General features: G+C 44.5%; 1 protein-coding gene across 2 annotated transcripts in view; it reads left to right on the forward strand.

Annotated features, from left to right (window-relative positions):
- The window catches only part of LOC117006774 (kazrin), a 213,560-nt gene that overhangs the window by 56,634 nt on the left and 129,620 nt on the right, over positions 1-27,306 (forward strand). Inside the window, exon 2 of one of the 2 annotated variants that reach the window (XM_033079366.1) lies at positions 724-881. In XM_033079366.1, the coding sequence (XP_032935257.1) occupies positions 724-881 (158 nt within the window). Of the gene's footprint in view, positions 1-723; positions 882-27,306 lie in introns of those variants that run through there. The other variant, XM_033079368.1, reaches the window with a different exon arrangement.

Below are 27,306 nucleotides of genomic sequence, written 5' to 3' on the forward strand. Positions count from 1 at the left end.
AGGTTTTCATTGGGTGGAAAATGTGAGCATTAATAAATTGCATCATGTATAAATTGCAGCTCTATAAAGTGTGTGAAATTGCTGGGGGATTTCTGTGAGCTGTGGAGGTGGTGATTTCTGACTGGGAGCAGAATCTCACATAGCATACCTGGGGTTTGAACCCACGAAGGAGAACTTAAAAGATTAACAGTGATTCAAATACCAATAATCACGAAGAAAGAAAATGAGCAATATTTTAGTTGTTGCTCTGACTCACTCCTACTCTAGCTAATAAAAAGCCAATTTTCCCAGCTTCTATGCTTCGTGTTGTCTGCAGTTCTGGCTCCCTGCACATCAGAGGGAGCAGGTCTCTGGGGGGGAAGTCAAGAGACTGATTTCATTTTTGTTTTCTTATTTTCACTTTAACCACAACTTGTTACTTGAGATTAGAAACATAATCATGGAATCCTGGAATAATTTGGGTACTTAAACACAACTTTTCCCACCCACCCTGCCATGAGCAGGGACACTTTCCACTGGGCCAGGTTGCTCAGGCCTCATCCCCATATCTGTGATGCCTTTGCTGTTCCTCTCAGGAGAATCCAGGGGAGATGATGGGCAACAATTATTTCCAGCTACACTTTTCCAGAGCAAATGACACTCATCTCAAACTGAAAATAATATGTTGGCTTCTTCCAGCATGGTTTCATTGATGTTTCTTGCTCTCCATCTCTGTATCCACAGCTGTTGAATCTCTGCATTCCTTGAATGACCAGATCTCCCATTTTATCGTCAACAAGGCAAAAACCCTGGACGAGGATGAAGATGCCTTTTTGCCCAGTGAGAAGGAATCTCTGAAAAGTGCCATGATGCTGATGAGGCACCTCCTGATGGATGCACAGGTAGGAAATCAATACACACACGTGTGTTGGGATGTGAGGAAGGCACAGTACACGGATCTAGAGGAACATGTCATTTTTACGTGCAGTTTTAGAGTGGAGAACATTAATTTCTGACTCTTCTTTAGAATCTATTTTGGCTTCTGAAATCTGCAGCTGTGGAAGAATATCTCAGTGCACAGAGTGTGCAGCTTGTGCTGGGGCTGAGTCTCAGATTCAGCCTTGAAAATGGGTCTTAATTTCAGGAGAAAATACAGCAATGTACCCATTGATGGGAATGCAGCAATAACCCCATTGATGGGATTCCAGCGTCAGCACTACCCAAAGAAAATCATCTGTCCACTAAGCAGCTGTGCTGAATGCCAGTTTTAGAAGTGCCAGACAACTGAGCTGTTGGTTTAGCCAAGCTCTAAAATGCCAGTTAAAAGTCATGAAATGATGTGCAGATGTTTCTTTGTGCCTTTGCTGCTTCAACAAAAAAAACTCTTTCTCTGTAGCTTTGCTGTGTTGCAGTGTTTCCTTCAGCCTACAAAAAACACCCTTTGAAATATTAATTGTATTTATCTTATTATATTCCCTTTTGCTCTTTATTTGCAAAGCTTGGATGGAAAATGACAGCTTCTGTTAGAGGGCTCTTTTGAAACTGGGTGGTCTCTTCTGGCAAGCCCTAAAATCAGGCAAAGGAGGCCTGAGGCTGTCCTGAGATCTTTTGAGCTCTTCAGGACTGGGGATGGTCTGTTCTACTTCCCTGTTCTCCCACGTGGAGTCTGGTGGTTATCTTATCTGCTTTTCTCACTTTCAAAATCTTTATCTGGCAGGGATCCTTGGGGAGTGCCTGGGGATCCCTGCTGTTAGCAGCACATTTATTTTAATACTGTGTGTTTGCAGGCTGTGGAGTGCCCAGGGAGCAAACCCTTCCTGTTGTGCTCAGGATTTCATTTTTGTGAGGATGGTGCTGATCTCACTTTGGCACTTCTTTAACCAGGTCACATCCATTTACCCCAGACCAGCAGGGTTAATGCTGTTGGAGTGCCATGGAGAACAGAGGGGTTAGACTGTGCTTTTGGATCTGCTCCCACAGTGGGAATAGATTCTGTAGATTCCCCTGCAGGTGGGAATAACATCAGAGAATCCCAGAATTCCACAGAGCCCATGGAAATGCATGGAACCCTCCCAGTGTGAGGCTCTGTATAAAGATAAGCTGAAATCCAGTGCTTGGCCCTTTTACTCCCCTCTCCTGGCATGGACCTGATTTTGACTGGTGGATAATTTGAGGAGAGAATATCCAGCTTGAAATTTTGGACAGAAAGTTTGTGTTGAAAGGGATGTTACAGCTCATCCCATTTCACCCCCTGCCCTGGGCAGGGACATTTTCCACTAGACCAGACTGGTCCAAGCCCCATCCAACCCCATCCAAGTTCCAGGTATCTGGAACACCTCTGGGCAGTCAGATGCTTCCAGGCATCTGCATGTGGCAGATAAAAGTAAATATGGGGCAAAAATGTACCTATTGATAATCCCCTTGTGCAGAAATTCTATTTTTAGCCCTCAAGAATTGCTTTCCTACTTATCAGCTGTCCTGAATGCATATTAATTGGTGCCTGTGATAGAGAGACTGATTAGGAAATGCTAAGAACAATGGGGAAATGTCAAGTGCTCCTGTATCCTCATGATGTGCCTGGATCCTTTCCCAGAAAGGACAGGATGTTTTCTTGCCTGGGATTTTCAAGTTGGAAGAATGACAAAGTGGGAAGTGGTAGTGGTGAGTAGAAGGATGGAAGTAAACAGGTGATAACATCCAGTAAAAAAAAATAAAAACCAATAAAATAAATCCTCTGAGGAATGAAAGAAACATGAGGCTGGCAGGAATATCAACAGGAATATTCACAATATAAAATATTGTGTGTGAATATAAATATGTGCTAACCCAGACTGCAGAATGCCCTCTGGCTCTAATCACACAGGAGGAAAAAATATCACCAATGCAATTATTTCTCTTCCCTTCCCTCCTTTCTTCCCAGTTAGTGGTTTTATGGGAAGATGGAGCCCTGCAGCTCTCAGCAGTATTGATTGTGTGAGGCTCTGTGCAGAGATAAGCTGAAATCCAGTGCTTGGCACTTTGACTCCCCTCTCTTGCCATGGACCTGATTTTGACTGGTAGATAATTTGAGGAGAGAACATCCAACTTGAAATTTTGGGTAGAAATCAGCTGGACTGCTACCCCAGCAGGAGGGACTGGGCAGAGGGGACAGCTAATGAGCATTTCTCACTTCTCTGCCACTCTTAATCTGCTCTGAAAAGGCAGGGATGGTGTGGGGGTGATGCCTCGTGCCTGCTGCCCTTCTGGTTTGCAGAGAAATAGGACACATTCTTGGACACACACCAGGAGATGCTGTGAAACAAAGGTTTTGGTCCAGCACGGATCTAACTTTCATCTTGAGTCATTTTTTTGGCTTAAGATGAATCACTGAACCAACACACAGAGCTTTCCTTTTGGAAAACACTGTGAGGGCTTTCAGAGGGGGCTGTGCTGGGGACCTTGTGCAGCTCCCTGTGAAGGGACAGGTCCCTGCTGTCTCAGCAAGGTGTCACTGGGAGCACAAAGGACAAGGATGCTCAGCAGAGTGGAGAGGAGGAACCACAGCACACAGGCACCAGGGAGCCTGCCTGGGCTTTCACTGCTGGATTTTCTGCTAGTTGGAATGTGGACTGTGTGCCCCTAAGCATCAGCCCAGTCCCTTCATATATTAGGCCATATTTATTTCTCAATTGGCTGCTTGGAAAAGCCTCTTTTGCCCATCTGTTTTCTCGATTTGCTCCACTTTTCACTGATTTTAATGCCTCTGTTTTGTGGTAGTTGTGTACAAGTAACTGTGGCAGTGGTGACTGTGGCTTTATAGGGGAAATTAGAGGTCAGTTCTTGGTAAACACAGCATGGAGAAACAGCTGTTGAGTGGGGGGAAGAATTCTTTTAGTCTCCCATATGCAAATGGGTTTTCTCCATGAAGAATGGGGCATATTTTGGAGTCCTCCTGGCTGGAGAAATGGCATTGGTGGCAGATGAGGTGGGAGAATGGTGCTGGTGGCTGTGGTCTGGGCTGGCTGAGGGGCTGCTGATCCACCAGCAGTGTTCAACTGCACACAGGGAGAGGTAATAAGCTGTGTGGAGTCTCTCACAATGGGCTGTCAGCTCAAATCCAGCCCAGGGAAGACAGTGATTTAATGAAAGTCATTACAATCTGCAGGATCTCTTGACCCCGCTGCTCTCCATTCCTTCCACACCCTGGACAGGATTTCCTCCTCACAACCCCCCTGCTCACAGGTTTGTGTGCTGGCTGCTGGGCTGACAGCTCTGGGGAAGGAGCATCACCCTCCCAGGGGGTGCAGGAACAGCCCCTTCCCTCCTGAGCCGTGTCCGTGCCCACCTGGCCAGGGCAGCACCCCAAGGATGGGGATTGTGCTGCCTGAGCTGCAAGGTGAGCCCAGATGAGGCAGGGGCATAAAGCAGGCAGGAGGAAAGGTGCATTTATTCCCTGTGACATGTCCCATCCTCTGCCTGGTGTTGGAGTGAATAAACAATGCACAATTGCACTGCTGCCAGACAGCCCCGTGCACAGCGATGTGGCACGGCAGCCTGTGATCGATTGTCACTGCTGTCAATCATTCCTGACAGTCCTATTATGCTCAGAAAGGATGTTTGCTCTGTGCCTGTTGTTTTATAATCCTCAGAGGTGGAATTTTACAGCCTGGCAGTGTTTTTTCCTCAGACATTTCCCTAAGCAGGATTTATTGCTTCTGAGACACACGTGACATGAATCCATTATACCTTCAAACTTTAAATCACACCCCCCCAACCCCAGCTTTGCCTAAATTACTTTTTGATTCGTTTTACTTGAGTTTCTGTTTCTAATTGCAATTGTGAGAGACTGGGCTGGAAAGTACACAACATCCAAGGGCTGAGTCGTGCAGCAGCTCTAATCCAGCTGTTTCCAAAGGAATTTCTCTAATGAACAGAAAAGGTGAACCCAGCCCTGAATGTAGGGTAATAGTCTCTCATATGAAGGAGCAAATGACATTTTGCTGGAAGCCTGCCCTCAAAAGCCAAGCTTTCAGGAAGTTCAGTCCATTTAGTTCCTTCCATGAAGTGTTTAATTGACTTCAAGTGGATTTGAAGTTCTTTGGGAGAAATACCATCTCTACCAGCAGTGGTGTGATTATCCTCAGGTGTTGTTCTGGAGGGAATGAAGACACCAAAAGCATCTTGGGGGTTGTACTGGACTTTTTGAATGAGATCATACCACAAATGATGACTTAAGAACAAAATCAGGGTCATTTGGCTTAGATTCACTTGGATTTTAGTTGCTGCCTAGGCATGAGAGGGCATGGAGATAATCAACTGCTTCTCTGCTGCAGAGTTCATTTATTTCTTAGGTAAAGACAGAAAATCAACCTGGTGATGCTTCTAACCTAAGCTGTTAACAAAAGAGTGTTCTCACTGCCCAAAAATCATAGGGGAAAAAACACTTCCATTTACATTTAGAAGTATTTTTTCTTTAAAATCTGATATTGTAGCACTTTTTGTTTGTTTTTTTTCCTTTACTGAGTCAAACAGCTCCAGTCCTCAGTTCCTCTTGGGACAAACCTTTAGCAGGTGTGCAGATGAAGTTAATGCCAGTTTGGACAGAGGGTATTGCCTTGTTTTTCTTTGGAAAATATCTGAGTATTTGAGTTGTCACCACCCTAAGCCTTTTAAGCCTGACACTGATAGCCTGTACATAAATCATTTAGGGTGAGAGTCTTTCAGTTTATGGAAAAAAGGAAAACCTACTTGGCATGACTTACATTGAGCCATTCCACATCCCACCAGCTGTCGGCCTTTGCTTTTTTGTATTACCCTCCATTTCTAACCAGACAAAACAATAATTTCTCAAGACCTTTTACATTATAATCTTTTCTCCAGTGGTCCCTGTTGCCTTCCTGAGCAGGCTGCTGTGGAGACAGCCACGATAATTGCTGTGCAACTGGTAGCAGAGCAGTGCTATTTCCTCAACTGACCTTTAAAAATAGTTCTTATTTTCTACAGAGGGCTGTTGTATAAAACCAACCATGTTGTTGCAATACTTGGTTACTTAAATGCTTCTCACCATCTGTTCTTCAGACTTGCAGCAGAGCTTCAGGAGCAACGCCCCGCGACCTTTATTTTCACGCGAGTGGGTCCTAGCAGCATCAACAGGAAGAACAGGGGAAGGAAGATTTGCTCTGTGTTTCAAAAAACTGAAATTATTGGAGTTCTGAAAGGGTCCTTGCCACACCAACGTGTTTCAAGGGCTGCAGGAAGGGAAATGATGCCAATTCTGTAATGGAATATTATAAAAATGCAGCTGTAAATTGGTGTTCACAAACCTTGGTGATCATTTATCTCAGCCTGCACAATCCATGAGCTGGTTTGGCTTGGGAAACAGCTTCAGTTCAAGCCAGGGTGTATCTACAGGAGAGCCAAAAAACCAAACTTGCTGCCCTGTATGCTGGGTTTTTTACATTAAACTTGCTGTCCCATTTCCATAAGAAGGAGCATACCTTCTAATGATCCCTCTAGGTGTAAAAGGGAGCACAAACCCTGACTTGTGTTGAAGGAGAAGAAGATAAAAGGCAGAACCTCAGAAGCTTCGTTGTGGTCAGTGGTGTCTCTGGAACCTGAGCTGACCACCTGTGTATGTTTTAGAGTCTCTGTGTTCCAGCCTGAGCACTGGAGAAAGAGTCAGGAGACGTTTTCTGTTGTTTCCAGAGGTGTTTATTTTATCTCATGTAACGGTTCTTTCCCTGACCAGCTGAGGTATGTTCAACAGCTCAGCCCCAGGCACACTGCCCACCCCTGGGATGGCATTATCTTTTTATACTATAAACTACATAAACATTATTTACAATTATCTTCAATACCTATCACTGATATTGTACAGTCTGGTTCTACTCTAAACCAATCTGAAAGTGCCAACATCACCCAAAAGATGGATGCAGAAGAAGGAGAAAGAAGGACAGAACATGCCCAGATTCCTCCATCTTGACCCCAGACCCTTATTCTAAATAATCTTAAAAACCTGCTTTTTCATCTTATAATAATCTATCTTATACTCTACTTATTTTTTGTGACTTGTAATTCTTCATGTAAGGGTGGTAATTTTTCCTAGGGGTTAAAATCAAAGGCATAGGGGTTTTGGGCACTGTGCCAAGGTTCCTGAGCCCCTGCCTGGGTCTCAAACCATCCAGGGCAGCCAGAGGGATGTCCTGGGTTCCCACACTTCATCAAGGACTTTTTTTTGTGTCTAATGACATGATTAACTTGTATTACACAGCCTGGCTTGTGGTGCTTGTCCCTAAACCTGGCAACCTGCTGCCCTGTTCCATGGCCTGAGGCAGCCTGGGTGGGCTGTCCCTGTGAATTCAGTGTGTTTGGGGAATGATGTGCTCTGTGGGGAGGGGTCAGAGCACCTCTGGCTCAGGTGAGCTGTGATGTGCCGCTCTCTCCAGCAGCCCAGCTCTGCTCATCCTCAGTGACCCACAAGGGGTGGGTCCCATCCTGCCTGCTGGCCATGCCTGATTCCAAACCCACTAATTTTCTGAGCCAACACTCACGATAAGGAAGTTTACAAAATGAATGTAAAAATGAGAGTTGCAGTCGTGGAGAAAGATCAGTTCCTTATTTTCTGGAGACATTCAGGATGAATTTATGAAGCTTTTGTCCTCTGTGCTTTTCCCACTCCTCAGGGGCTCAAACCTGAGCTGGAACCATGCAAATGATGGATTCTGTTGCCTACTATCACTGCATAGAATTATTTATATCACTAAATAATGGTGGTGAATCCCCAAATTACATTGCTGTAAGATCAGTGCTGGTGGTAATTCACTGCCTGCAGGGTGGTTCAGCACAGAGACACCGGGTCGGTTCTGATTTCATTCTCATTCTTTCTTACTTAGCTCTCCTTTGGAACTGGAAAAAAAAAGCTTGTTATTCTGAATTAGGTTTGATATTGCTGTTGAAAGCTCAGAAATCCTTTCAATATTTGCAACCCTGCAAGAGTAGAAGACTGAAAAAAATATCAATAAATCACATGTACAAAGAGGAGAGCATAACACCAGCTTGAAAGGGTGCAGGAGCAAGGCTCTCAGCAGGTTTGTGGTCTGTTTAGTTGCTTTAAAGTTAGTGTGGACTTTTATGTTTTAGTGATGGTGGGGAGGTCAGTAGGAGAGGATGGCATTGCCAGAGGTCAAGATGGGGGTTGTAGAGCAGCAACTCAGCAGAGAGAGAGAGAGAAATAAAGATACACATTTATATATGTGTGTGTGTGTGTATAGACAAGGATATTGCACCTGATGGACACCTGTCTTTGATTCAGAGGGAGAGCAGAAATGATTAAAAGAGAAAATGCATGAAGAAGCTGAGCTCTCTGCAGGCAGATCTCTGCAGATCCTGGATATTGCCAGTTGAATTCCAAAATTCCAGTTTGTGTGATGCCTTCAGAAAAGGCCCTCACACCTCTGAGCAGGACAGAGTGTTTCATTTGCAGAGTCCTGCTGAACACCAGAGGAGAGGTGACAATTTTGTCTCACTTAGAACACCATGTGTATTCATGAGCAGGGCGTGTGTGCAAAAGCTCTGCAAGCTTTAATTGGAGTTCATGAGAGAGAAACAATGAGTATCCTCATAAATGTAGAAGAAGCAATTAGGGGAGACCAGAATGTATTTGCTGTGGCAGCAGTTTATCAGCAATGCAGATTTCTCAGTTAATAACAGGAGAAAACCCCAATGGTGCAGGCAGCAAATGAGACAGAACATCCCAGTTAGCCTCACTCAGGGCTCGGAGAGCACAAGACTCAAACGGGTTCTGTTCCCTCTAAGTGCTTTCTCCTGCCTGCAGAATCTCCTGCTCCATTTCTAGTTAACAAATGAGCTAAAGCTCCTCACTACAGCCATGGATCTAACCAGTCTAAGCCATCATCTGTCCCAAGTGCACTGGCCAAACTATATTTAACTATTTTTCTGCATTTCTTAGTTTTAAACCATTGTTTAGAGCAATTGCACTAAATAAGCCTTTTTAAAGTGTTTTTCTGCAGTCTATCAAACTTTCTAGAACTCTTCAAGGCTACTAAAACATACATTATGCTAAATTAAAAAAGAAAAGGACAAAAAAAATACCAATATTAAAGGACCCATAATAAAAATGAGCGGTAATGCTCTAAACTGCAACCAATCATTTTACCTGCCTAGACAACACAGAGGCATCAATCAAAAAATACATAAGCACACAAACAGTAGTTTTAAAATGTATAAATAAAGTTAAAAATAAACAATAAATTAGCTCTTGCATGATCATATTGATTTGCTGTCCAGAAGTCCTTCGTTCCTGCACCTCACCCCAGCCCAAAGTGAGCTGCTGGACCAAGAGCTCCATCCCAAAGCAAATCCCTCTCCTGACTCAGCTGCAAACTTCCCCTCCAGCCTGGGAGTTCAGGGGTCACCAGGCTGAGCCCAGCAGGAGGTGGGAGCCAGCCAAGCTTTACATTTGTATTTTTGTCTCAGAAAAACCAATAAATATTTAATGGCTCTATGAGACAGAGCCAGCGTTTGCATTCTCTCCCCATATATCAACAGCTGCTTTAAGCACTTGCTTGATAAAAATTAAGGTGTTTCTCCAGATTCCTGCCTCAGATGCTGGGTAGGGAGCTAATTCTGTAAGCAAAAGCTGTCTTGTTTTGGAAAACAAATTCAAATGGAAGAGCTGGTTTCTGAAAGTGAATGCTGGGCTCCTATTCCTGCAGAAATATTCCAAACAGCCTTGTGAGTTAACCCTGGCAACAGATCTTGTCCAGATGTAGTAATCCTTTAAACTTTAACTCCTTCTGGGCTGTAAGCTTAGCTCCTTCCTAGGAAAGCATCCATGCTAAATCCATTCCATTCGATTTCATTTGCACAGAGTTTTGGCAAACCATGGATTTTCTCTGGACTCCCATTTTTCCCATCAAGGAGATGAATTCACTGGTTGCAAGACCCTGTCACCACTTCAGATCTGCTCTTCCTTCAGGGAAAAGATGTCTTTTATCCATTGCACAAATGTAAGGATGTAATTTAATTCCCATCTTCCTCATTTATCTGTGAGTTGGGAATAATATTTGCCTACTTCACAGTGATCGTGTGAGGCTCCTCATTCATTAATGTGTAAAAGCTTTGAGATCCTTAGGATGAAAATTGCTTTAAAGGATGCTGTTAATAATAAATATCAAGTAATGCACCTTGGTACCTCTTAGCAATAATTGGTGCTATCATTCCTGCCCAACTCTTCCATGAATTAAAAGGCTTTGAATGGGACTGGAAGCACAAATGGGATTGGGACCAATTAACACGTAATCATATGTCAGTTTTTATATCCTTAACATTCCTGTCACGGGACTCTCAGGAAAATCTCCATGGATTTGAATGGTGCAGTGTCAGAATCCAACCCCAGACATGTTTGTGGGATAATTGCTGGATAACCTGCATTCTTCTGGTAACTTGGTTGCTTAGTGATTAAGCTAAAAGCAAAAGTATGCTGGTTTAATATTAACATAAATGGAATTAGCCACTCTTTCTGTGAGTTAAATGATAGAGGAAAATTCTCATTATAAGAAAATAATTTTTTTTTTTGCTTTTGGTATATAGATTTAATTAAGCATTTTGTTGATAGTTTTTGACCTGCTCTCTGAGTTTAACCTCCACTTCAGCATGTGGAGACTGGCTTTTATGGAAAATCCAATAATTTGCTGCTCAGTCACCCAACTTACACATTTATTAGATTTCAAGCACACAGCACTCACCCTCCTAAACAGAGAAGCTCTGAATATTCATCTCAAGTAAATAAAAGCTCACATAAAGAAATTGCCTGATCTTTCAAAGATACCAACATTATTTGTTTGGAAGGGGAAAGCACCAAACTTTGGAATGATGTGAGGGATGGAGCCAAGACAAAGGACTGTGGGAATCAACACCATGAGACAGCTGATGGCCAGTAAGGTGTGGATTTACAGCAAATGTTCCCCTCTTAGGAGCAGCCTCTTCCTCCTGGCTGGGAGTGAATCTTGTGCTGTGAGCGTTGCTGGTGCCACATGGGGGAGATGTTGAAGAAGAGCTGGATCCTCCACTCCAGCACTCCCAGGAAAGAGCAGCCTGAGGGGTTTAGGAGCCTGATTCCTTTCAGTTTCCCTCCCATTTGATAAGTAAATAAATATCCTGTATAAAAGGGATCTGTGCAAAGCACTTGAAAAATTATCCCTCTTGGCTTCAGGGCACATCCAACATCTTCCAGTTACTGAAGGTGATTTTATGAGCAAGACCATGAAGTGATCAAGGAAGATAAAACAAGGAGGGATGCAGTCCCTGGTGTTAGCACCACTGCAGCTCTTGGCCTCTTGCCTGACGAGCTGGGCTTGGGAAGGGATGGTTTGGAGGAGCTGAGGGAGCCTGGCTGGCATGGGGAGTGCTTGGCAGCATTTCTTGCTGCTGTTCCCTAATACCCAAAAAATAAGGATAAGCTCATACAAGTAGTGGGTGATTTACTCAGGCCCACTGGCCATCTTCCTTGTTTCTTCTTAGAATAATACTTTTCACACTGCAAATCAGTGGTTAATGCTTATTTGTGCATGAGAAATCTCCACAGAAATGGCTACAGGGAGAGTATCTGTTCTGTGTGAAAGCCAAAAAAGTAAGATTGACTTTCTAAATTTCCTTTCCAATATCTAGATTTTTTCTGCAGTGGTTTAAAAAGATATTTATTCTAGGACCCTGATATGTTTTATAATATTCTAGCAGCCAGGTTAACAGGTAGAACCAGTACTTTAGTAACAGGACTGAGCTGTGAAACTGGGTTTGGTAGCCTGGGGGAAGTCAAGAGATCTTCATTTTTCAGCTCAATAAAAAAGAATGAAAAAACTACAAACTCACAGCACATACCCCAAAAGCTGAAGTGCTGCCCCCTTTGAACATGGGCTCCAGCTGACTCCAGGGGAACTCTGGCTGCTCTTTCAAGCACGACCTTCCCTTTCTGTCCACAGACAGCCAGAGGCTGCAGGAATATAGCAACTTTTTCCTCTCTGTCTTTCTGCATAGAGGAATTCAAAATCACTGCATGATGTGTGCCCCAATTAATATTCCCTGATTGTTTCCCTTTCCCTTCCAAATGATGTCAGTCTCCGTTATTTTTGGCATAATAGTAGTGAGAGGAATGTCTGTTTTGCAGAAATATTTTATCTCACATTTTTGTGTTCACAACAATCTCTACTCATCTCAGGATTTTTAGTTTTCTTTTTATCCTCTTCCTTTTGACTTATATTGTAAAAGACCTACAGTACAATAATGAAAACTGCCTTAATCTATCACTACTCAGTTTGTACATTGTTAATAATGAAGGCAGTGTAATTAGGCTGCAGAATGCACAGTGAACACAACACTGAGATGTCCTTAACTAACATCTGTGGCTATTGCTTGGCTTATATTGGCACAAGCCACCAAGATTTTACATGAAAACAGTTCTATGTGTCTGGCATTGCTTTTACAGAGCACAGGGGCTTCATTTTGTACTGGCTGCCTGTTGAAAGGCACCATGAAATCCCTGGCAATGAATGCTCAGCTCTAGTTGAGTCGTGATCTCAGTGTCATTGCTTTGCTGAAAACTTTTTCCTCTTGTGCCCTTGGTGGTTGAGCTGATGGGGTGCCATGGACAGAAACTCATCTCTAAGAGACCCTTCTGCTCTTCTGCCCCTTGCTGTCCCCTTTTCCATGTCAAACCTTCGTGATCCTCATCCTCACACCTGTTACAAGGAGGCCAGGCATGAACAAGGTGCTTTTCCTCTGGTGGTTTGATCCTCTGCCTGTGCTGTCCTGAGCTGGGACATGTTGGATCTCTGGTGTCAAAGGCATCAAAGGTGTCTCTGTTTCACCTTGTTCCTGACATGGTGGGGGGAAATCTCATCCTTAGTGCATGTGTAGGGCTGCAAGGCCACCACTGCCACAGAGCTGTATCCATCACAGAATTATGGAATCATTTAGGCTGGGAAAAAATCTGTAAGATCAACATGTCCCATCCCTTCCTCTTTGACAGCTTCCAGCTGCAGGCAGGGCACTGGAAGGGATGTTTAGAACAAGAAGGATGTTTAGATCAGATATAAGGAAGAAATTCTTCCCTATGAGAGAGGTCAGGTCCTGACCTGGGGCTGAGGAAGGAAAGGGCCTTAAAGACCGTCATGTTTCAGCCCTTCTGCCTTTCCACCACACCAGGTTGTTCCAAGCCTCATCCAGCCCTGGACACTTCCAGGGATGGGGCAGCCACAGCTTCTCTGGGCACCCTGTGCCAGGGCTTCACCACCCTCACAGGGAAGGATTTATTCCTTATATTTAATCCAAACCTATCCTCTACCAGTTTGCAGCCATTTCCCCTTGCCTGTCACACTGGGATGGACTGAGGTGCTCCTCCCCTGCCAACTTCCAAGCCCTTTTCCCCAGCTTGCCCAGCCTGCAGCTGCTGTTAGCATCACCCCTCCTGTCAGAGCCACAGTTGTGATCCTCCCCGAGCCTTCCTGCTGTGCCTACATCGTGTGGATGATCAGTGATGACTCTGCACAACCAAGAAAATAAAGCAGCCCTACAGCTGTATGGATGTGTCAGCTCTGTGGAAAACACAGGAAATGCAACGTCTGCAGAAGGAGGGAGGGGAATTAAGAGTGCAAGGGGTTTTATGGTGGCACCTTTGAGAGCAGAGCCCAGACACAGAGTGAATGAAGACCTTATAAAAATACTTGGCAGCAACTCCTCTAAATCTTTCAAGGTATGAGTTTCTTATTTTAGTTGATTTAGTGAGCTGACAAAGAGGCAATCATCGTTAATCAAAATAACTCACTCCTGCTTTGAGTATGAGAGCTGAAGTTAGATGAAGGTCATGGAAAGGAGATGATAAACTAGCCCAGCATCTTTAGTGGCTGCAGTTTATTAGGGAGCCTATTCTAGAGGGGAAGCAGATTTTTGCAAATGCTGATGCTTTTTAAAATGGATTTTTTTCAAGAAGTAAGGATTGCACCTCTCGCAGATTCACAGATGTGATGCACTCAAGTGTGCATGAAGAGATCATTTCCTGATGGCTTTCAGTAGCAAGAGATGCTGCATTGGAAAGAATTTGCTATTCTCCTGGAGGCAGGGAAGGAAGCAAAGATTTGGATAAGATATGTAGGAGATGAGAAGTGAGAGGGGCCTGCGAGTGCCAAACCACATTTTCTGGGGAAGCTTCAGGAGCCCGAGCCCCTGACACTTCTAGAAATGGATCTCTTGGGCATCAGGGAGGATTCTGTCCATGCCTGAGTCCATTTCTGTTTAGGGAAATATCTTTCCTCACCCTTTGGCAGTGCAATGTCTCCCTGCTGCATTCCTCCCCCTGCTCAGGTGTACACCACCTGTGCAGGACTCAGTGAGCAGGACGTCTGTGAACACCTTGTTCAGCAGTTTGCTGATGGCTGAGCCCCAAATTATGCAAAACTGAACAGGCAGAAGCCCAAGAATCCTTCAAAATTATGCTAATGATTCTTAACAAGTTCCATGTTTTGCCTTGAAACTCACTTCTTTAGCTAAAATGTTCTCTGCATTCTGTCTAGAATTAAGGGAAAATATCTAAATTCAAGCAAAAGTGATTGCCCAAAGCAGTGAGGACTGCCAGTGCCTGCAAGCAATATCAATTAGTGTTCTGGTGCCAGAAATATCAATAGCTCTCTTGCCAGTAGCTTTATTATAAAAAATCTGGGTTGATAACTGTGTATTTCACTTGGATAACATAATGTGTGACCTGAGCACGATGTAGGAACACGAAATCCCATATAAATTTTGTTTAAAGCTAAATGCTTTGTGCTTGAGATTTGTTTTGTATTCCCTCTTCCTCTTGCCCTATGGAAACATCTGATGAGTCTAAACCTTGTCATTTAAAACCTTTCATGAGGTATCTGAAATTTCTAAACAATACTCTTATTCATTTTGTTTTGTTTGCACCATCAGTAGCACAAACACTCCTGAGGACTGCAAATATTCATGGAAAGCCAACAGAAGAGCAGCTCCCAAATACAGGGGACCACTTCAATATTAAGAAAGCTGTAAGTTAAAATACAAATAGCCCACACCTATGTCTGCTCATGAATCAAATTATATTTCTGAGAGATCTCTTGTGGCAGCCTACTAAAATAATATATTACGTGCTCAGAGGCAGTGCTGGACTGATACAATGAAAGGGGGATAATTAAAGGCTTTGCAAATCCCAAATGTGCCAGCAGCTGCGGGTCAGCTCAGAAGCAGCTCTGGGAGCCACACGTGTCCCTCCTGCAAGGGTGGAAACCCATTACACCACACTTGTGCAGAATAAACCTGGAGGGGGAACAGCCTCTCTGCCCTGGATAAATATGTAGAAGAAATCCACTGGGAATGATGCAAAAAGAAGGAGTGGTAGCAGGTGGCAGAACTTCTTTTCACCCTACAAAATGCATATTTAGAGGCAAAATGGAGAGGAGGAACCAATTAGTGGGATTACTGTGCTTCAAGAGGCAGGTGCTTGCATTCCAGCTAGGAAACTGCTGCTTCCAATGAGATGAAATGCAGGTGCTTTGTATACAGCAGAGGCTTTCTCCATGAAGTTTTGCTAATTACAGAAGCAGAGGACAAAAAGAGGTAAAGCTTGACAGCAGCTTGTTTGACAATGAACAAAGGACCCATAAGGCAGCATTAAAACTCAAGGGGAAAAAAAGAGTTTTCAGAGCTGAGCAATTCTGCAGGTTCATTGTGGAAGAGAAGGGGATGAGGTCCTTTGAATGGTGGGGAATAGGGAGATGGGGATAGCTTGGATTGCTTGGATGTGAGGAATAAAATGGGTTAAGGTGCTTTGAGCAGAATAACCACGGCCACACATTCCTACTTAAACCAGAAAAAATGAACATCAGAGAAAAAGCTATGGGTGAGCACCAGAGAAAGGGCTAAACCAGAAATCCTCTCGCTGGTGTGGATGCAGTCTGGCTCCATGTGAGCCCAGAGTGCCTTTTCCTGGCTGCAGAGCAGATGGTTCCTCTGGGCAGAGCTGCCCGGGCAGGGCACGGTGCCCACGTCCTGCAGGGACTGCACAGGAGCCCCAGCCTGGCCTGCAGAGGGGAGGGATGCATGCACATTCAAATCATCATCATCATCTTGTCTCAGCCACAATTTAGAGCTGTTCCCAGTTACTATAGGATCTATTTTTAAAAAAATGAAGGAGGGAAATAACTTTGCTTTTGGGGCATTCAGACCGTTTTCCTCTTAGAGAGATGGCAATGCTTAATATTTTGGGGTATTTCAGCTGCCTGAACCCTTTGCTCCTGGCTGTGTGCTGTGCCCACCCCTCAGCTTTGCTGCTTTCTGGTGCATGAAACAAAATCCCTTGGTCCTGCCAAGGATGCTCTTCAGCAGGTGACCTTCCTCCAGGACAGCAAAGCTGTTGTATCCAAAAGGATTGCTTCTTACCATCTTTAAAGCATGGTGCTCATGGAACTCAGTAGGATTGGCACTCAAATGTGGCTGCAATATAGAAATAACAATTTCCTGGCATGTCTGGATGAAAGCTGGAGTCAAGAGTTTTGAAATGGTTATAATATTCCTAAGAGATGTGAGATCAAATGATTGCCAGAAGTAGATGTAATTATTCTTAGTACTGTGTGCATACAGACATAGAGATGATAAAGACCCAGGTCCCCCTTGCCATTCCAGATGTTGAAGGCTGATGCAGACATGGTAAAAGAAGGTTTTGTTATGAAATTAGAATTAAGAGAGCAGGACTTAGGGGTGAAGACAAACTTATGAAGCTCCTAAAATAAGTGGCCTTTGGGTTCATTATCACCATATTACCATTCAAATTATTCAAGTGGATACAGAAAAATCTACTGACAAGCTGAGAGAGTTGGGACTGCTGAGCCTGGAGAAAAGAAGGCTCCAAGGAGACCTTAGAGACCTTTGCAGTATCTAAAAGGGGCTACAGGAAGGCTGGAAAGGGATTTTTGACAAGGGCCTGGAGTGACACGACAAGGAGGAATGGGTTAAAGCTGCAGGGGGATAAATTTGGGTAAGGTCTAGGGAAGGAATTCTTCCCTGGGAGGGTGCTGAGGCCCTGGCACAGGTGCCCAGAGCAGCTGTGGCTGCCCCAATCCTGGCAGTGTCCAGGGCCAGGTTGGACAGGGCTGGGAGCACCCTGGGATGATGGAAGATGGAAAGCAGGGGTGCAGTGGGATGAGCCTTCCAACCCAACCTGCTCTGTGATTTTTCCAGCTCCTTGTCTTCCTGTGGCTGCTGACAGCAAACAACCAGGATTTAACAGCCAAGTCCATGAGAGAAGAATAGATGGGTAAAAAACTGGATCAGACAGAAACCTCCTGGGTGCAGCAGGGACAGTAACAGAGGTTCCAAACAATGCATCTCCACAGGTGTCACAGAACAGGGCAGCCAGGAGGCAGCAGGGCTCTGGCACAGGCTGGTTGGGAAGTGCTCGGTGTTACAGAGCTCAGCTGCCTCAGGCAAGGGAGGATGAGGGAGAATAAAAACCTCAGAAAAGAGGAGGAACATCCTGGGATGTGTCCTCAGAAAAATGAGAGATCTGAGCAATGCCCTTTAAACAGAACCTCTAAAGAAGGGAACAGCTGGAGGTATCAGTGATCCAGGGTGGGAACTGGCTGGAAATGTCTGGGTGGGTTTTGGAGGCTCCCAAAGAAATCTGGGATGCAACAGCCAGAGAGCAGAGCTGGGGAAGTGCTGTAATTAGCACAATTAAAACCTGACAAACAAAGGCAGCAGAGTGAAGCCTATGGAAGTGGACGGGGCTCCAAATGTGAGCCTGATAGTGAATCCAAAATACCACAGGGGCAAAGGTGCCCAAGGCAGGAGCCTGGGTGACAGTCACCCCATGGAGCCACACTTGGCTCCCCAAATACCACACACAGGGATTTGCCTCCTGCCCATGGCTGTCCCAGGGATTTGGTGATTTTCCCTTCTGGGCTGTCCAATCCTCCAAACTGATTTATCTCTAACCTGAGACTGGGTGTACTCAGCCAGGTGTGCTGCTGGATTGTTTTAAACAACTGGCCTTGTATAAATTCAGTTGTAACATGTTGTTTATTTGCTCCCTTCTGCCTGAATTTTGCAATTTGCTGCTATTCTAACTGAGCCTTGCTAGAGAAAAAGGCTCTAATTTGCTTTAGTCTCTCAGATGTGACATGAGCAATGCCCACGTGTGTGACTGCCTAGCTTTTCTCTCTGGCAGAGACTCAGCTCTCAGATAAACTCTGAAAATTTTAAAAAACCCAAAAACTTAAGGACTGGCACCATGTCTGACATGGACTCGTGTGAGAGCTCCATGTTTTCTCACATTTGAGAAAACTGGCACGAGAGCTCACAAATCTGGAAGAAATGTCCGTGCAGGTTGAGTGCACAAATGAATGTAATCGTTTGCACAGAATCTGTTTTGCTGTTCCACACTGTAACAACATCAATTTGATTATTTTTCTTTGCTTTAACCAGCAAAATGTCTCTCATTGGTGTTTGCATAATTAATGCTATAGGATTCGGCTTTGATCCAGCACCATGCCAGGAATTGCTGTGCTCTCCAATCTGCTGCAAAACAGCATTTTCTAGCACATTATTTTTATTCTAATGCTGTAATATGGAAAGCCCTGCAGTGCCCTGGCTAATGTGGCTTCTTCTGTCTCTGCATCACAGTAGTTGGCTCTTCCCTGACCTGGGAGAGCTACAAATCCCATTAGTTTAAAAGCAGCATCATCCTGAATGTGTTCCTGCTTGTGAACTCCAAGCTGCATTTGTCTGTTAGATAGACCTACACAGCCTGCTTGTGATTGGGGTGTTTTAAAACCTGCTGGAGCATCAAAGCACTGCAAGGTGGGATGTCAGAAGGACTTACCCAAGCTTTGTGTAGCAGATTTTGTGATGCAGCTTCCCATTTTGATGGGAGGGTGTTCAGGAAAACCCATAATGGCTGGAGCTGTCCTGTCAGAGGTCACATTTGCTGTGTGGGATGGACTGGTTTAACTGGGGAAAACCTTAATTGCTTCTCTGAATGATCCAAAAGGGAAATTTTTGTTTTGTTTTCAGGAGAAGGGAGGATTAATAATGATAACACAACCTTCTGGTTACTGTGTGGTGACAGAGCAAGCAGGGAGCATGAGGGATGAAGTGAAATAATACAATCCCAATAATGAAGCAGTATAATCAATAATGTAATCAAACAAGTGATTATATTCTAATAATGAGCACATCCCCTCCTCCCCAGTGAATTCTGCAGTTGGCTACCTGTACTTCTCACCAGGCACACAGCCCTTTGTGGCAAATGGATTGAGAACTTCCCTCCCCCTCTTTCATTTAATTTTTGCTCTCCAGCTTCCCCTTGCACACCCCAGCCCCCAAAGCCCTTACCTTCAATATGATGCTTGACCAAGTGTGCATTATCTGGTAGGATGATGCATCAAAAATACTTTTGACCCTTCATCCTTCTCTGGTACCATCTGTCAGAGAGGCCTTGGACCAGCTCCTTAACCCTTCACTGTTTTTCACCTGTAAGGCACAAAGGTTGCTGTTCTTGGCCTTGTGGGTGTTTGCCTTGGGATGAGAAGGGTGTTTATTGATACAGAACTTTCATTACTGGAAGGGCTGCTCTAATCTCATTTTATTGCTCCAAAGCAATAGCAGCAAAAAATAATGGCTTAAATAACTGAACACACCTGGCCAAATATCAGTGAACATCCAGGGGAGTCCTGGCCTGCCCAAAAACCTCTCTTGGTTTTCTCTTTTTCAGTTCCAAAAACGACTTGCAGGGGTGGTGGGGGCAGGAAGGTGGGCGAGGTTGTGCTGAACAGCTCTCAGTACTTTTGGAAAGTCTCCTCTTTATCTGGCAGCTGTATTGCTTTGCCTGATAAGCCCTGCAGCCAGCTCGATTTGACAGGATAAACCACAAGCAGCAAGCTTAATCTCCTTGAGGCAAATGGAAATGATGTCTGTGCACATCCCAGAGCCACTGCCAGCAGCAGAGTTTGCTCCCAGGGGCTTCTCCTGCCAGTCCCAAAGGCTTCAGGCTGGAGATGCAGGCAGGGTGCACCTCAGTGTCCCAAATTCCTGTGAGCTACAGGCAGAGGGGCTGCTGGTACCACCCTGCTGCCCTGTGGGCAGGATTGGAGCCCTGGAGCCTGGGAGTTCTGAACTTTCTGACACTGAGCCCCAAAGGAGCACTGCTTTTGGCTTGAGGCCTTGGAGAAGGCTTACAAATGTGGGTGATGGAGTCTGAGTCACTGATGTGTAGTTTGAATAGGAATGTGTCATTTCACATAGTGAAGGATTTGGAATTTGGGTTTTAAAATGCAGTAATGGGTATGGGACAAGATGGAGGACTTTTCCTTCCTTCTTGTTCTCTCTTCTTGGTTTTGGATAGCAATTTTTGGTTGGATAGAAAATCCTGCAGTGTGGGTCACAGGTGTTTGGTTATTGGGTCAAAAGTATAAATAATATAGCTTTTAATTGGATAGTTGGGCCTTGGAAGACGTTGTAACGAGCAAGAATAAAGCTCCATTTTGTTGCTTTTAGCTTGTTAGCTAGAAGTGCTGTAGAACTCACTGTACTTTAGATAAAAATTAATAAACAACCAAGTCCAAACACTAAAATCCATCTCTTGTGCTTCAATCCTGAGTGAAGGCAGAGGAAAAAATAACCTAGCCACTAATATGTGGTGCCACTAATACAGGATTCCCTGAGAGTTCCTACATGAGCAGGACACAGCAATAGATTGCTCCACTTGAGGTTTATTTCCATGGATGTGATGAGAAAAGAGATCATGGTGTGAAGTGTGAAGTGACCATCCAAGGAGGACCTCTAAAATAAAGGAAGGAGAGGCAGAGGGTGGGCAGTGGAGTTCTATTGCTGGAAATCTGGTGGGGTTTGTAAATCCAGGATAAAAGGAGGAAGATATTAAGCAAGAACCGGAGATGGACTTTGCGGGGGGAAAAAAAATCCCAAAAAACTTCCCCCAAATCCTCAAAATCCCAGACCTGAGTGTGTTTGGTTTAAGCCCATCAGCAGAGTGAAGCTGGTGGTGGCACCAGCCCCAACCCAAGAAGAGCAGAGAGGAACATCAGTGCTAAAAGCCCCTACAGGTGGTCCTGCAGCACCTGCAGAAAGGGATGTAAAAGCAAAGGGAACTTGTGGGTAATTTTCTGAGCTGAAAATATGGATAAAATAGAGATGAACTCTCAAACATCATTGTCAGTCCCTCAGCACAGGGGCAAGTGTGTGCTGGAGGGAGAGTTGTGAGTGTAGATGTCTGTCAGGAAATGGGGAATTTCTACTTGAGCAGATACTGGTTATGACTGGGGATGGCTTTGAGTGCAAAACACACTGAAAGCATTGTTTTTACTACACTCCCATGATGAAAGTTGTTCCACTTGAGCTTCTTGGTTTTTTTCCTGCAGTACTAATGGGGTCACTCAATGCACAGGCTCCAGCAATGGCTTTGGCTCCCATCAGAGCTGGCTGCAGGCTTCCAGTGATCCCACCATGTATCTCCAGTTTCCTCTCTTCCATCATTTCATTACTGCTATCCTTGTCTCCTACAGAGCAGTTATAGTGTTTTGCCACTTGGTTCAAGGAAAATCAATTTGATTTAGCACACCAACAGTTAATTTGAAAGGCATAATTCAGCAAAGCAACTTAAAATCTAAATCAGATAAACTAAATAAGAATAGGATTTCTTCTGCAAATTTATAGGTGGCAAACAAATGTCAGGGGGTCGTGTATTCATCTGTCAATGTGTAATGCAATTAGACAAGATAATTGGGCAAACTAATTTTTTCAGAGATCTGGAAAATGTATTAACTTTCCTTCATTAGCTTTGATAGCAGTGCAGAGCCATTGGGGGTTGGTGTAAGGTGCAAAACTGAGTCTGGATTTAGGATTAAGGTGGGAAATATTCCAATGGGGAACATACATCCAGTCTGCTTTCTCAATGTCTCAGGCACAGCTTACAGGAGGAACAGTTTGCTCTGTTCTCTTGTGTTGATTGAGGAGGGCTCAATAATAGAAATGGCAGGGGCAGATGTAAATATGAAGCCAGTAATATGTCTTAATTTAATCAACACTTGACAAAAATCCCAAGGAAGTAAATAATCTGTTCACTTAGCAGATTTTGCTGGGGTATCTCCAAATCTTTGGTGGCAACAAAGCCCCAAGCTGAAGTGTAAACAGCAAGAATGATCAGAATATGAAAAAAATTAAAATAGAGGCAGGGCTCAGTATGTCTAAGAAGGCTATAAAAGACATCTGGACAACTTAAACAGGGTCACAGGAGCCACAAAGACTGGGGCAAGGAGTGCACCCCTCTGCATGTTTAACTGCCCATCCATTTTTACTCCTTGTGCATGTTTATGTGTTTATATCTGCCCTGCAATCAGTTTATTTCTGCCCTGCTATCACTGTAATAGCTGGCATATTTTAGGCATCGAGTCTGAAATAGTCTCAGGAAAAATCAAAAGTAAACTCTAAGAGGAAGAACTACCCCTGAATTAAAAAGCAGGCTTCAATATTTAATGAAGAGGTACTAAATGATGTCCTGACGATTTTATTAAACTAAAGTGAGGCAGCACATTTGATTTAAGCCATCCAGGCTTTCTATTCCCCCTGCCTAAGAAGGCTTGTGGTAGTAATCAACTCCCTATATTCAGAGGAAATTGTTTCTTTATGGTTTAAAGTGTGAAGGCTCTTCTAGATAACCATATATTGCATCCAGCAGGACCCTCTTTTAGCCCATTCAGCATCGGGAGAAAGGAGCAAATAGCGACAAAATTAAGGGAGAAATTGCAGAGCAATGGCCTTGAACTGATGCAGGGCCCTAATTCAGCAGAGCACTCAAGCACACATAGAACTTGTAATCTCTGTCAGCTTTGATGAGGGGGTTGTGAACCCAAAAGCTTTTCTACCTTTTTCTCAGATCCATCAGCAGTTCTAATGAAATCAGGCTAAAACTTTTGGGTTTTATGTGTGCAGACCATTCTCTAGATCTGTATTGCTGCTGCCTTGCCCCATTCAGCCTGTATTGATGGATATTGATGCCTTCAGCACAGGCTCCTCTCAGACCTGATTTTCAGCACCAGGACTAGGATTGCCTGGGATCCTTTGAACACACTATTTTTATATCATAGCTGGAGGTATGGAGTTATTTCCCACAGCCATGAGCCCCTGAGTTGATCAAACAGCAGGGTGTTGCATCATGGCAGGTTCATTATTGCAATTTAAGCACCACATAGAAACAGCCACCAATGAGGGGAAGGATGATCTGTTTGTATGAGCCTGAATTCCCCCAAGATTTAGCATTTAAGGCAATTACTGCACTACTCCTTCATGCCTCATATACAGGAAGCTCTTGGATAATTATCAAGTTCAGGGGGGAAAACACACAGATAGGAAATGTGGATTTTTAAGCTGTTAGAGAGTTCTTCCCATGGCTTGAGCAGAGCTCCCAAGGCATGGGGGCATTGGGAGGGTTAAAAAGGATTTGTGCTCATGCACTGGGACCCCCATCACAGGTTTGTCTGCCAGCTGACCTCGAGCACCGCTGACAACATGAGTGTTCACCAGCCAGATGTCATCAGTGGTTGCTGATTTCTCCCTGAGAATGCAGGGATTTTTGGAAACCACCACTTTTGCAAAGCTCTCCGGTAGGAATGGATGGCTGATGCACGGTGCTGTGAAACCCAGAATTTGAGCATGCGAGGTTAATAAACACCAGCAAGTTACCATAACTCACAAATTAAAAGCCCCAATTTTCACAGTCGGGCTGTGAGATCTAATTAAGGCTGGTGGTGCAATTCAGTGTTTGGGGAGTAACTGCCTTGTTTAATTTATCCACAGATTCTGCTGCCTTCATTTTTTTTTAAGTAGCACAGGAAGATAAAGCAAGACAGAGACCTTTCCCTCAGGACTGAGTCCATCTGCAGCAGAAAGCTTTGGTTCCTCTGTGCTTTGCAGTTTATTATTACTTCTCACCAGTTATTTCCTGGGTAATAGAGGAAGCTGCTGGGTTTATTTCATCCCCTTCATCACTTTAAACAATGTCAGAGACAGCTAATGCCCACGATGGATGGTTTGCTGCTATAAATATGAATGTTATTCAGTATAATTGGTGCATCACTGTTATCTTGGTGGTGTGTGCCTCGGGCTGGATCCTCTGATGGACCTACAGGCCATCGTGTTACAGGGATTAACCAACCCTAAAGTCACCTCTTGTTTCTGTCCTAGGCTGCAATGCAAGATGTAACCAGCAGAATGTATTCTATCACCATCTGTTGAACCAGGTGGAGCAGTGTTCTTTATCCCTTCCATGACCCATCCTTCATAACCTGGGGGATATCCTCTGTTAATGGGCCAGCTGTTAAACCAGGTGGGGCAGTGTTCTTTGTCTTTCCACGACCCACCCTTCCTCCAGGAGATATCTCCTGCTAATGGCCATTGAGTCCCACTGCAGGACTGGTAAAATTCCATCATCCCATGGGGAGATGCTGCAGTCATGGGGAGGAGCCAAGAATTTCCTACCTAGATAAAAACTGAGATTTGGAGCACCAAAACAGCCTTTTTCCCCTGTATCCCAGAGGAAAACCAGACCCTTCTACATCATCACTGGACCTTCAGAGAAAACTGCACCTTGTACAGGAGCACTGCTCCAACTGAGCCACATCTGTCACTGCAGGAGGATGCAGCCACCATGGAATGGGACTGCTGCCAACACCCTGCCTGACTCATGGGGTGTCAGGTTGTATTCTGATGCCTCTGTCAGTGGTTTTTTGTGTTACTGGTTTTTTAATTTTAATTTTCCTGGTAAAGAACTGTTATTCCTATTCCCATACATTTACTTGAGAGGCCCTTAATTTCAAAATTATAATAATCCAGCGGGAGGGGGTTTACACTGTCCATTTCAAGGCTCCTGCCTTTCTTAGCAGACACCTGTCTTTTCAAACCAAGACAGTTTCCAAATTAATGAGCGGCTAATCACAAACCCCCCATGGGGTGAGGTTTTTGGGTATTCTCACTCAGCCTGCTTACTGGGATATCCCTGGTACACCATGGGCTTCTCCTGGAAGTAGAGAAACAACAAAAAAAGGGAATTATTAAGGAAAATTCATGTTGGATGCTTCCACCCTGGGAAAGCAAGCCTCTGTGTCATGGCAGTTTTGGATGCCAGGCTCCATTGGATTGGAGTGTGCCAAGAAATGTTCTCCACTGGGAAGGGATTCTCCCCTGTGAGGGTGGGCAGGCTCTGGCACAGGGTGCCCAGAGAAGCTGTGGCTGCCCCATCCCTGGAAGTGTCCAAGGCCAGGCTGGACAGGGCTTGGAGCAACCTGGGATAGTGGAAGGTGTCCCTGACCATGGCAGGGATTAAGAACAAGATGAGCTTTAAGGTCCCTTCCAATCCAGACCTTTCCATGACTCAATGAACCTATCATCTGTGCAGAATTATGGCCACAAGAAACCAATTTTTAGCCTTCAGGTAATCAAATACCAGCTGTTAAGTAAAAAGAAAATATTTTGAGGGTGGCCTTAATTTATTTGAAACAATTTATAATTATTTGGTAGAGATCTGGTTCCCATAAAGGGATAAGGGTTTGGCAGCCCCTTTGTCTGGTATTTGCCATGCTCAACCTGCCCTTGTTCACTGTTCACACAGACCACTCTGCTATCTGCTGTGCTGGAGAGCCCTGCAGGGGACAGAAAAGCCCAAGTTTGGCAGAAAAGCCCCGTGTCACATTGTGATCCATCCAAAGAACCGTGTGAGTGTGAGAGCAGTCACTGCTCTGCTCAGGCAGCATCTGCTCGAGGGGCTCTGTGGATGATACAATTCCTCCCAAGCCATCTTCCCCTGGCCCCTGGAACTTGCTATAATAGATAAGGTATCCTAGGTACCAAGGTTGAGCCAAATTCCTTAAGAATTTGGTCACACTCTAACACTTTGGAAGATAATTGGTTAGAAATTAGTTTGTGTAATTGGTCAGTTCAGCTTTAGAACTTCTCACTTAGATTGGATGCTGTTCTTTGTATAAATTTTTACTGGTTGTAGTTTGAATTCTCCCTGAACCTATAAATATGGCTGTCTGCCCTTTGTTCTGAGAGAATCCTGCTTGACCACCCTTTGCATGGAATAAAGATTCTTGTAGAACTCATCAAGTAAGGCCTCAGGTCTTTCTCTGCTGGCTAAATGTGAGCTCCTGAGAGATAGCTAAATGATATTAGCACTCTCTGGTCCTGGTAAATACCACCAGGTACCAAAAAGAAAGCAACAGGGCTCCTCTGCCCACCCAGGGCCTGGCAGCTCCTGTTGGGGGCACAGTCCCTCTCCTGCCTTCCCCAGCCAGTTTTGCTCAAATTCCCGTTCCAAGTGGTTTCCTGCTTCACTGCTTTCCTGGTTTGGCTCAGCATCTGCTATGGGAGCTGAGGGATTCCTCACCCAGAGCTTCTGTTTGATGGGAAACCCTCAAGCCCTCGTTTTAATGAAGGAATTAAATATCTTACATAAGGTTTTTGAGCACCCACTGCTCCAGATGAAGTCAGTGGGGAGCTGCATCCACTTCAAGTTTCAGAGCCCATTTAGCTTTGATTTGCATCTGGTATCTAGGGCAAACTCTGGGAAGTGTCTTATTTCATCCAGTCTAACCAATGTCTGTGATTTTATCAGGAAGTCTCAGGGTATTTGCTGTGTTTTTTCCTTAACATCCCAGCTTTAACCATCAATTGATCACATCAGAACTGAGTCACTCAGTTAAAAATAAAAGCTTGAGTCCCCTAAAACATTGAGTAAGAGTCAGAAAAACACAGAAGCTGCAAGAAAAGGGAAGGGAAAGTGCAAGAATCCAGAATTTTCCATTGTGGACATCTTGTAAGGGATCCCTTGGCCAAAACCAGGATTTTGGGAGGTCTGGGTTTGGTAAACCTGCAGGAGAACAGACAGTGTGAGGTGGTGGAGGGGTTTCTGAGTGTTTCCATCAGAAAGAAAAGCTGTTCAACCCTACCTTGTTTTATCACAGGTGAACAATAAAAATATTGGGTTATAAAGGTAAATGATGTGTGAAAGCAGGGACAAAGTGGTGGAGTGATGCCAGTGACACAGCAAACATGGGAAGAGCTCTCCTGGTCCAGCCCTCCTGGGTGATGCTCCCAGGTGATGTGCTTGTAGGAGTTCTGTACCATTCCCTGGAGGAAGAGGCTAAAAATGGAAAAATATTGAACAAATGGATGAGCTGAAGCGTTTTTCACTCCAGTTATAGAGGAGCTGCCCTGGGATGGCACTCACTGGGAAGGCAGACAGGACAGCTGGGG

Source organism: Catharus ustulatus, chromosome 24 (genome assembly GCF_009819885.2).
Source record: "Catharus ustulatus isolate bCatUst1 chromosome 24, bCatUst1.pri.v2, whole genome shotgun sequence".
NCBI lineage: Eukaryota > Metazoa > Chordata > Aves > Passeriformes > Turdidae > Catharus > Catharus ustulatus.